Here is a 12,852-nt window from a genome sequence, read left to right on the forward strand (position 1 = left end):
ATAAAATTAAATATATCATATGTTTTATATTTCAAACATTTTGATACATTGAAATGGAGGTCTAGCAAAATAAATAACTAAATACTAAATATAATAAAAAAAATTACAGGGGAAAAATGGAGGACTAGTAGATTAAAAAATAAAATATATTAATAAAATACAAAATAAAATATATAATAAATGCCGAAATAAAGTGAAAATACATGTAATTCTGTCTTTTAGCTGTAATTTTATATCTCACAATTTTGACTATATTTCTTGAAATTCTGACTTTTATTTCTTCTGTGATTCAAAATATCATAACTAACTTGATTTCTTGTAATTGCAACTTTATTTCTTGTAATTCTGGCTTTATATCTTTCAACTGTGATTTTAAATCTCACAATTGTGACTTTATTTCTTTTAACTGTGACTATATATCTCCTAACTGTGACTTTACATCTCACAATTGAGACTATATTTCTTTTAAATCTGGCTTTATGTCTTCCTTTTTAAGTTTCACAATTGCAACTTAATTTCTTGTAATTCTGGCTTTAAAGCTTCCAACTGTTATTTTAAACCTTACAATGGCAGCTTTATTTCTTGTAATTCTTTATATCTCATGAATGTGACTTTTGTAATTATATTTCTTTTTAATTCTGACCTTATTTCTTCAGTGAATTTAAATCTTATAACTGTAACTTTATTTCTTGTTACTGTGACTGTAAATTAAACAATTGTGACATTATTTCTTGTAATTGCAATATATCGTTTTTTTTCTTTGTCTTTCAACTGTTATTTTATTTCTCACAATTGTGACTATATTTCTTGTAATTCTGACTTTTATATGTTCTGTGATTTTAAATCTCACAACTGTGACCTTATTTCTTGTAATTGTGACATTTTTATCTCTCAACTGTGACTTTATATCTCATAATTGAGACTATATTTCTTGTAATTCCGTCTTTATATTTTTCAACTGTGACTATAAATTTCACAATTGTGACTATATTGCTTGTAATTCTGACTTTATTTCTTGTAGACCTAATTGCAACTTCATTTCTTGTAATTCCAGCTTTATATTTTTAACTGAGATTCATATCTTTTAAATGTGACTTTAAAATCTCACAATTGTGATTTTACTTCTTGTAATTGTAACTTAACCTCTTGTAATTCTGGCTTTTAATTGTTCAACTGTTATTTTATATCTCACAATTGTGACTATATTTCTTGTAATTGCAACTTAATTTATTGTAATTCCAGCTTTATATCTTTCAACTGTGATTTTAAATATCACTACTGTAACTTTATATCTTGTAACTGCACCTTTATTTCTTGTAATTCGGCTTTATATCTTTTAACTGTGATTTTAAAATCTCACATCTGTGGCTTACTTTATTTCTTATAATTATGGCTTTATAACTTAAAATGATTTATATATTGTTATTACAATGTACATCTTCTATGACTTTAAATCTTACAATTTAACTCAAACTTTATTTCTTACAATTGTGGCTTAATATCTTGTAACTGTGACATCTTTATTTTATTTTATTTTATTTTATTTTATTTTTATTCTGCTAGATCTCCATTTTTTCTCCACTGTGATTTTCTCCCTTCAACAGACTCAACACATTTATGAATCTTGTCAATTTATTGCCTTACTTCATTTCAAAATGTTTGAAATATTAATTATGTTTTATTTTACTTTGTTTTTTTTTTTTTTCATTTTTATTATTTTTATAATATTATTTTAATTTATTCAGCTAGACCTCCATTTTCTACCCCTGTAACTTTCTGCCTTCAATAGATTCAACACATTTATGATCTTGTCCATTTCACTTCATTACTTCATTTCAAAATGGTTAAAATATAAAACATATATTTCATATTTTATTTAAATTTTTCTCCTTTCAACAGATTCAACACATTATGAATCTTGTCCATTTGCACTTACTTTATTTCAAAATGAATTCAGCGTCTGGCTAGGCACTTTCCAGAACTTTAATATCCTTTATTTTAACACATATCTTCATATTCTGTGCACAACTTCTCATGCTTGACAGTTAAGCTGCAGTCAAATTTACCACTGTATGGTATATTTTCATAGGCAAAATCCAGTCATTTCAAGAGAAATCCATATGAATTGGTTCAAACTGGTCCCGTAGATTTGCTGTGTTGACCATCAGAAAGTTGCCTGATTTGAAAGTGTCCTTTGTGTGAGCTGTACTTCATACATCACTACACTATTGCCAAACAATGGATCATGTTTATATGTGAAATTTGACTACTACAGCTGCACCTTAAGGATATGTTGCTATAAAACTCAACTGCAAAACATTCTTCAAAACAATTTCAGATTTTGTCACAAGGCTTCTAGCGAACTCAAGGCACGACATCACATTTCTCAGAAGTGTCGTTCCCTCTGGTCACTGTCCCAAAGAGACTAAATTTGTGAACTACAGAGGAGACTCTTGATGTCTGGAGAGTTTCTGCCATGTCAGCCTTCGCTCTGCAACTCTTACCGGTCTCCTGGTCACTTTGACAACCGCCGTTCTGGCTCAGTTATTCTAATTTGAGAGGATGGTCTGGTTTCGGTAGTGTCTGGGTCAAGAACATTTATAAAACTTGGAGAAACTGCAGTATCTGTTAGCATTCACATTCATCTCACTTGAAGCTGCTTAAGTGGCTTCTGCCATTTTCACTCCATGGAGCCACAGACATTTTGTTGGGTGCCGCAAAAGTTTGATGAAAAATTACAAAGGAAAAACATACATACAAAACATACTAATATTTGTTATGAAACATACATCAATGAGTTACTGGACAATTATAAAAGCAATGTATGAAAGTCTGTTTTTGCCTTTAACTTTATATTTTACAACTGTGAGTTTATTTCTTGTAATTGACTTTATATCTCCTAACTGTTACTTTAAATCTTACAATTTATACTTTTTTCTTGTAATTGTGACAATACATCTCCTAACTGTGACCCACATTTGGGAATTTATTTCTTGTAATTCTGGCTTTATATTTCCTGTGATTTTACATTTTATAACTGTAACTTTTTTCTTGTAATTGCACCTTTAAATCTCACAATTGTGAGTTTATTTTTTGTAATGGCAAGTTTTTTCCTTGTAACTCCAGCTTTATATTTTTCAGCTGTGACTTTAACTCTAACAACTGTCACTTCAACTATATTTCTTGTAATTCTCACTTTCATATCTTTAATTCTGTCATTTTAAATCTCATAACTAACTTTATTTCTTGTAATTGCTACTTTGTTTCTTGTAATTCTGGCTTTATATATTTCACTGTGATTTTAAATCTCACAACTGTCACATTCTCACTTTTATATCTTATGTGATTTTAAATCTTATAACTAACTTTATTTCTTGTAATTGCTACTTTGTTTCTTGTAATTCTGACTTTGTATACTGTGATTTTAAATTTCACAATTGTGACTTTATTTCTTGTAATCTTCTTTGATTTTAAATATCATAACTGTAACTTTTTTCTTGTAATTGCAACTTTATTTCGTGTAATTCCAGCTTTATATCTCACAATTGTGCCTTTTTCTTGAAATTGTGATTGCATTTTTTTCAACTGTGACTTTAAATCTCACAACTGTGACTTTATTACTTGTAATTGCTTTTAATTCTGGCTTTCTATCTTTCAGCTGTTAACTTTGACTATAATTCTTGTAATTCCGATTTTTATATCTTCTGTGATTTTTTTTAAATCTCATAAATGTAACTTTATTCCTTGTAATTGCAACTCTAAATCTCTAAGAAGATATAGCTTCTTTTATTTTAAATCTCATAACTTTAACTTCATTTCTTGTAATTCCAGCTTTAAATCTTTCAACTGTGGTTTTAAATCTCACAAATGTGACTGTTTCTTGGAATTGTGATTGTTTATCTCTCAACTGTGACTTTAAATCTCACAATTGGGATTATAATTACGGCTTTATATTTTTCGACTGTGATTTTAAAACTCACAACTGTGCCTTCACTTCTTGTAATTGCAACTTAATTTCTTGTAATCCTGGCTTTTGTGTAATCCTGTAATTGTGACTATATTTATTGTAATTACGACTTCTGTGATGTTAAATCTCATAACTGTAACTTTAATTCTTGTAATTGCAATTTTATTTCCTGTAACTTCAGATTTCTATCATTCAACTGTGATTTTAAATCTCACAACTGTGACTTAATTTCTTGTAATTCTGGCTTTTTAAATTTTAAATCTCACAATTACAACATTATTACAATTTATATACCATTATGATGTTATTTCTTGTAATTGTGACTTTACATCTCACGACTATGACTTTATATCTAGATCTACATTATATTTCACACTTGTGAGACTGATTTCTTATTTTACACTTCCCACAAATCTCATTTTATCTTCATAACTTTTCACTCTGAGGCGGAAATACGCTTCTATGCACCACGTTCCTGGTCTTTTTGTGCAGTGACTCATGAGTGTGAGAAAAAAAAAACCTTCAAATGTGCTTTAATTTGAGATCAGAATAAAATAATTAATGAGTGTTACTTTCTGAAGGCAGCATACATGCCTAAATCCAATATTTAGTCAAATATGACTAAACATTTGACATCATCATCTCTTTTTTAGCATCGCTCACTCTATAGGTGCAAGATATAAATGTGCCAGTATTTGTATGTATGAGTGTGAGCGTGTTTGTGAGGTGTAATGTGATGCATAGCATCCTCCCCTGCGCAGTTTTGCATCGTCAACAACACCCCATTATTCATAAGGCTATAGTTGATGTTCTCAGAGCCATGGTCCATTAAATACACTCCGCTCACTTGCTTTCTCTCTTACACACACACATACACACAAACACACTCTCCTGTGTCTCCTTCACTGTGGCTCAGTAATGGTGGCAGACATTAGCCTGCTGGCTTGTAGCGCTTTCCGGAAGGATCCCCCCCGGGCTTCCGACAAAGAGGGCAGATTTTTAACAAGTCTGGCTCTTCCAGCAGCCTGCTGATGAGGATAACCATTTGCTAGCAGTACATCCCTTACTCCTATCACTGTCTCCCAACCTGACCGGCCGAGCTTAGCTGCAACTGCAGTCATGTAAGTTCACACTTTTTGACATGTATCTTCTCTCCCTCCTCACGTTCTGTCATTCAGCTAGCAAATTTAAAACCTTTTTTTGAAACAATCGGATTCCATTATATCCATTGAAAAAAGAATGTAGCAAGGGTAGATTTTTCATCATTCTTTTTTTCATTAATTTATAATTAGTATAATAAAAACATATTAACTAACATATAGCCTGTAGCTGTAACTTTTAGCTGTGTTGAAATCAAAATGATTCGAAGAGCTAAACAAGTGTCTCTCAACCACATACCGTTTTCTCTTGACAGCAAAGCAAATGTTGATCACAGCCTGACATAAATCCTGATAATGCAGTTTTGATGCGATGCTTCCAACATATATAAATACATAACCATGAGGGCCTTAAAACGTTTAGTCTTGTCACTGCACCCGATGCTGACGCTCTCAAATATGATACTACTACAGATGGCGTCACATATCCAACAACACACCAACCAGCAGAACATCACACTATATCAAGCCACAGAGAGCGTAAATCAGAGGCGTTTGACGAGCTAAATCCGGCAGTTCTCCGTCAGGTCTCCTGTCCACAGCTGTCAGATTTATTGACAGCTCTGTCAACTTCCCAAATTAATTCTGCTCGTTTACACCTGACAGCGTTACGGGCCGATAAATGCAGATTTGTGTTGGATTATATTGCCCATCGGGTGAGATTTGTTATTGATGTCAGACAAACAACTGCTTGTTGAAAGACAGCAAAGGAGAGAGAGCATGACTTCTTCTTTCTTTGTTGTTCATATTTCCTAATTTTAATTTAAATAAATTACATTTACAGAATCACAATTTTACTTGTAGTTTTTATTAATTGTTTAGTTTAATAGTTAATTTAATTTTCTAAATATTTGAGTAAATATACATGCCCGAAAACTCATGAAACTTTGCACACACATCAGAACTGGTGAAAATTAATGTCTAATATGGGTTTCAGAAGTGGGTGTGTCAAAATGGCTCGATAGCGCCACCTTTACACGTTCTGCGGTGTGCGCTTTGAGCTACGCTTCACATACATGCACGGAAATCGGTACACAGATGTTACACACCAATACCTTCAAAAAAGTATCTTGGAGCAAAATCTGAAACCCAACAGGAAGTCGGTTATTTTTAATTTTCTCTGCAAATTTTGTGTCATTTTGCCATTTTCAGGCGTCGTACTTGAACAAACTACTCCTAGAGATTTATTCAGATCAACACCAATTTGGTCAGTCTAATCTTAAGGCCCATGTGACGTTAAATTGTGAAGATCTAGAGTTTTTGTCAGAGGGCGTGTCTGTGGCGGCCTGACAAATTTCAAAGTTTCACCATGAAACAGGAAGTTGCTATAACTCAGGCATACAATGTCCAATTTGCCCCAAAATTCACATGTGTGATAACACTCCTGACCTGAAGACATCTACATGTCCATATTCAGTTTTATGCATAGCGCCACCTGCTGGCAACAGGAAGTGACATGCTTTACATTGCAACAAACTCCTCCTTGAGATTTATACAGCTCAACAACAAAATTGGTCAGTCTAATTGCAAATATCTTGAGTTTTCGTTGAAGGGCGTGTCCATGGTGGCCTGACAAATTTCAATATTTCACCATGGAAATATAAGTTGCGAGGGGCGGGTGCAAGGGGCCTTTCATCGCTGCTTGCAGATTTAATTTATTTTATGTTTTGTACATTTCCCCTTTATTTGTCAGCATTGTTGTCATCATTTGCATGAAGTTCATCCAAAACTGGTCTGGTCTGAATCAGGAGAGAAACATGTCCCAATCAAACACCATTTACAAGCAAAAAAACAAACAAAAAAAAAACCATCCAAAACAGTTCTAAATAAATATGTTGGGTGATTGTGAAGTGAGAGGACAACATCACTGAAGGAATTGCATTTGGCCAGAAGCGATGGTTTAAAGTTAAACTTCTAAACTAAACATTTGCATTGCCTCCTTGTCCTCTCACTACTGTTCTATTGAAAGTTTCCTATGACATTTCAATTCTTTATATATCGCTGCACAGTTGGAAAAGACTATGATTTGAATGTCAGGTGCTACAAATCATCAGAAATGTTTATTGCTGGACAGCTTACATGCAATACCTTGACATTTCTAAGGGATATAGACATCCATCATATAACGGATGGAAAAAGTTCAGTGTGAATGTGGCATTTGGTCCTTTTTAACATTCAGATGCCTATTTCACTGCACATATTATTCTAAAAATGTAACTTACCGCTTCTCTAACTGTCTAAGTTAAAGCATTAAGATTTTATTTGTCATTGGGGCCAACTCAGCCTCGAAAAACTTCAGCAAACATTTTTCATGAACATTTTTGGAAACAGAATAAATGATAAGCACACCTGAATCTTTCAAGCTGTCTCAAGCCGAGGATGTGCGTGTCACAAATATAACTAAAATATACCGCCGTATCTCAGCTTACTATAAATGACTTCCCACCATTGGGTTTGCATTTCAGTCGTTAGGGGAATTTGCAGTTAAGGATTCAGTACAACCAAGAAATACTGTTAGAGAATAGATAGCATGTAGGATTTACCTACTGTCAGCAGATATAGCCTGCTGTGAAAGTTGATTGGATTACAGTACAAATAAGTGATGTGCTGATAAATACATTGTGCTGTTCAAAGGTGTATTGGCTTATGCAGTGTTTTTTTTTTTTTTTTTTTTTTGGTCTCATTCTTTGTCTTTGCTTACACAACAATATAAATTTAATGCTGATATTTTAATATTCACTTTTTTATTATCAGTTGTGCACTATACAAAATTATAGTAACAGAGCTGACAATAACAGGGTGGGCTTTTTTTAAACTAAACTGGCATTAAAAGTCTTGTTCTCAAGGTGTGAAAGTATTAAGTACTTTTTGAAAAGGGAATTTAAAACTGATATTTGAATGATCACAATTAAATGCTAAGTTGTTTACTATACAAAATTATGGTAACAGAGTTGACAGTAACAGGGTGGACAAATGTTCAATTTAAGTAGATATCACAGTTCTTGTTTTTCAGGTGTAAAACTGTAAAGTACTTTTTGAAAATAATTTAATGCTGATATTTTAATGTTCACTTTTTTATATTATCAGTTGTGTACTATACTAAATTATAGTAACAGAGCTGAAAATAACAGGGTGAGCTTAACTGAGAACTAATCTGGCAATACAAGTCTTGTTCTCAAAGTGTGAAAGTATTAAGTACTTTTTGAAAAGGGAATTTAAGGCTGATATTTGAATGTTAACATTTAAATAATAAGTTGTGTACTATACAAAATTATGGTATCAAAGTTGACAGTAACAGGGTGGACAGTTTTACAATTTAATTTGATATTACAGTTCTTGTTTTTAAGGTGTAAACTATTAAGTATATTTTGAAAAGGGAACTTAATGCTGACGTTTTAATTTTCACCTTTTTATTATCAGTTGTGTACTATGCCATATTATAGTAACAGAGCTGACAGTAACAGGGTGGGCTATTTAAACTAAACTGGCATTACAAGTCATGTTTTTAAGGTGTGAAAGTATTAAGTACTTTTTGAAAAGGGAATTTAAAGCTGATATTTGAATGATCACAATTAAATGATAAGTTGTGTACTATACAAAATTATGGTAACAAAGTTTATGGTAACACGGTGGACAGTTTTACCATTGAAGTTGATATTACAGTTCATGTTTTTAAGGTGTAAGTGCTTTTTGAAAAGAGAATTAAATGGTGATATTCTAATGTTAATTTTAGGTTATCAGCTGTGTACTATACAAAATAACGGTAAGAGAGCTGACAGTAACAGGATGGGCTTTTTAAACTAAACTGGCATTACAAGTCTTGTTCTCAAGGTGTGAATGTATTAAGTACTTTTTGAAAAGAGAATTTAAAGCTGATATTTGAATGTTCACAATTAAATGATAAGTTGTGTACTATGCAAAATTATGGTAACAGAGTTGACAGTAACAGGGTGGGCATTTTTAATCGGAATTGGCATTACAATACTTGATCTCAAGGTGTGAAAGCATTAAGTACATTTTGAAAAGAGAATTTGGGGCTGATATTTAAATGTTCACATTTAAATGAAAGTTGTGTACCCTACAAAAGGATGGTAACAGAGTTGACGGTAACATGATGGACAGTTTTACAATTTAATTTGACTTTACAGTTCTTGTTTTCAAGGTGTTAAACTATAAAAGAGAATTTAATGCTAATATTTTAATGTTCACTTTTTTATTATCAGTTGTGTACTATACAAAATAATGGTAACAAAGTTGATGCTAACAGGGTGGACAGTTTTACAGTTTAATTTGATAACAGTTCTTGTTTTCAATGTGTAAAACTGTAAAGTACTTTTTGAAAAGATAATTTAATGCTGATATTTTAATGTTAACTTTTTATTATCAGTTGTGTACTGTACTAAATTGTGGCAACACAGCTGACAGTAACGGTGTGGGCATTTTTAAACTCTAGTTTGACATTACAAACCTTGTTCTCAAGATCTGAAATTTTTTGTACTTTTATGTGTACTTTTGGAAAAGAGAATTGCATGCTGATATTTTAATGTTCACTTTTATATCATCAGCTGTTAACTTTACAAAATTATAGTAACAGGGTAGACGTTAACAATGTGGACAATTTTAAACTTTAAATTGACATTACAAACCTCATTCTCAAGATGTGAAATTTATTGTACTTTTATGTGTACTTTTGCGAAAGATTATATTCTGATATTTGAATGTTCACTTTTTTATATTATGAACTACTTACTTTACAAAGTTATGGTAACAGGGTGGACAGTTTAAATGGACATTACAAGTCTTATTCTTAAGGTGTGAAATTATCAAGTACTTTTTGTAAAGAGAAATTAATACTGGTATTTTAATGTTCAGTTTTTTATTAAAATTTAATAGAAAATTAATTTAATTTTGATAGCAACAGGATTGATGGTAACAGGGTGGACAGTTTTACTATTTGAACTGACTTGTTCTCACAAAATTAAAGCAACAGGGTTGACAAGTAAGATTGTCCCCCCTGAGAATCACAAAATATAAAAACAAGATGACTTGTACTTGTTCTTGAAAACTTCACTTCCTAAAAAAAATGATGCTATTATGACAAAGGCAATTAAAATGAGCATATATGCTATTTTATGCTAATAGACGGGCAAAAAAATGCATCTGTATAAAAAAAAGAGCATTTAGAAAACAACCTATTGGATTCTTGGACATTCATTGTTTTGTAGAATGACAAACAACTCACATGTAAACATCTAGTCATTTTTTAAAGGAAAACCCTGCTGTGTTTTTGTAAAAAGTAAAACAGTGAGCACAAAAGAAAAGTGTTATGTTTCCCATGGCTCTTCGAGGGCATGTCTGATGCCAGAATCTTCCTCACCGCACTGAAGAAGAGCATGATGGGAGACTTGCTGCCAATCTCATCATATTACCAGCTCTCAAAACTGCCCAAGTCAGCAGTACCGCAGAGAAAACGAGAGAAAATGATTAGGACAATATTGCGAATGTGACATTTCTGACGGACGGAGACGGTTGGAGGCTAGATGAGCTGTGATTGGCCGTCCTCTCGCTGTAATTAGCGATTTGAAGTTGGAGAATGGGTTTAAAGTAAGTATTGACGTCTCCCTCGCCCTTTCCCTCACTCTCTCTCTCTCTCTCTCTCTTTCTCTGGTTGTAGAAAGTATGAAGCAAAGCTCACAGGCATTGACGCAACTGCAGCAAAATGATCATAAAGAGGAAATTAGCTGCAGGACACACACACACACGCACACACAATACATTAGAAAAGTACTTCCGCAGCGGCAATGCACTTATATCGTGACAAATCACAAACTATTCTAGAAACTATTCAACTAATATATTTGTTTTCGAAGAAACGTGCACACAAACATTGGTCTGGGCCGAATCGAATTAGAAAAAGAGCAAAACAAACACCAATCTCTTTCAATTCCTAGCTGCCGTATGGGCTATTACACCCTTGCAGCACCTCGTGATGTCATCTTATTTATGGATGTCATTAGGGGAAGGGGAGGGAAAAGGTTGCTATTTAAAAAAGATTAAGAGCAGGGACAGAGATGAATGTTTGCGGCTCTTTTTACGCACTGCAGGTTCTCGTTGTATCATTTAACACACACACTCGCAGTCTGTTCCAGCAGAGGGGACTTGGGACAGTCGGACCGCTGTGCCCGCAGGTGAACTTCTCATCCTCTTTAAAAATTAATTATTGATGTCACAGGGCGAGGAAACAGGGAAAGGGCAACCCGAGCACAGCCGCTGCAGTCCACAAAAGCAGACCTGTACAGGAAGAGCCGCGCCGTATCAACTGCGTTCAGGGAAAATCACGTGGATCGTTTTGTGGTTTGTGAAAGTGTTTGTGAATGGACGACGGAAGAAAGAGATAATGAGTTTGAAGAGCCTTACAAACACGATCCAACGTGAAATGGAGCCTAATGCTGAAGAGTTCAAAACTGAGCCATTAGGCATCGTTGACCCTGGCTCCTCTGTCAATTGATGAATGCCGCATTGCCAACGGCCTCACGCAATAACATTAGCATTCCTTCCTGCGAAAGCCATTAGCTTTAAGAATGATTGCAAAGACTGACAAATACAAATGAACAAAATAAATGACAGAACGCAGCAAAGCCCTAAAATCTTCATGTTGAATCAACAGATGCATTACATAATCATATTAAATAAAAAAATTAAAACAGCCTTAAAACAGCTAAACACACTGATTCGTAATAACACGTACATTTTCTTTTGTTGTTATGTATTCTTTTGGTCTTGTGTTACTGGAATGCTTGTTTGATTCTGGGTTATGGGTTTTGGCTTGAAGCATTTCTGTATCTGACATTTTGGATTTCTTACTTCGGATGTGTGAACTCGTCCACCAGCGTGACCTTCTCCACCAGGTCTCCTCCGATGCTGCGCACCAGGTCGTAGAAGTCGTTTTCTGCGTAACCTTCGGCCGGCAGCCAAAAAGAGATGTCATTGAAGAGCGGTGGGTACTTACTGAGAGGCTGTGGAAAAAAAAAGAAGAAATACAATGCATAAGAATACAATATATATTCTATTCAAAAACCTATGAGTTTATTCAAAAACCTCACTGTATTCAGTTTATTAAAAACCTCACTATTTTTAGCTCTCAGCACTTACACACACACACACATAGGATGTTGGATGTTGGATGTTGGCGTGAGCGAGGCGAGGAGTCTCTTCAGCCGGAGGTTAAATCTACAGTCACACCCCGAGGCCATCATACCTACAAGGGCTAGTATCCTTATAACAGCAAGCATCTGAGCCCTCCTGGCTCTCCAAAACCTCAAACATTCATAAAAACACCAGCAGTTGTCTTCCACAAGAGCAGTGAAAACAGAAAAGCTGAATGAAATGAAAGCTGTACGGAGGACTGTGGTAAAAGATGATAAACTACCTTAAGCCAACCTCCTTTCTGCAGATAAATGTGTATTTATACCATTATTATTCAGCAGTTCTCCTTTTCTGATTTGATTTGCAAAGTGGAGTCCCAAGAGCATGAAGCAAAAACTTATGTACAGTGTAAAACATATAAATGAACATTTGCATTGAGTAAAGGCTAAACTAGCAATCTGTTTGGCTAGCGATAGTGGTATGCTGAAACCTAGCTAACTAAAAATGTTCAAAAAGTTTAATTTCGCAATTAATAGTGTTATGTATTGTATAAGATATATAACAGACTTTAAAAAGATGCTA

At 33.6% G+C, this 12,852-nt stretch overlaps 1 protein-coding gene across 1 annotated transcript in view; it reads right to left on the reverse strand.

The window, feature by feature from the left end:
• Positions 1 to 12,852, reverse strand: part of fars2 (phenylalanyl-tRNA synthetase 2, mitochondrial) — a 107,713-nt gene that overhangs the window by 52,473 nt on the left and 42,388 nt on the right. Inside the window, exon 5 of the mRNA XM_073830869.1 lies at positions 11,989 to 12,140. Coding sequence (XP_073686970.1) covers positions 11,989 to 12,140 — 152 coding nt within the window. The remainder of the gene's footprint in view (positions 1 to 11,988; positions 12,141 to 12,852) is intronic.

Source organism: Garra rufa, chromosome 24 (genome assembly GCF_049309525.1).
Source record: "Garra rufa chromosome 24, GarRuf1.0, whole genome shotgun sequence".
NCBI lineage: Eukaryota > Metazoa > Chordata > Actinopteri > Cypriniformes > Cyprinidae > Garra > Garra rufa.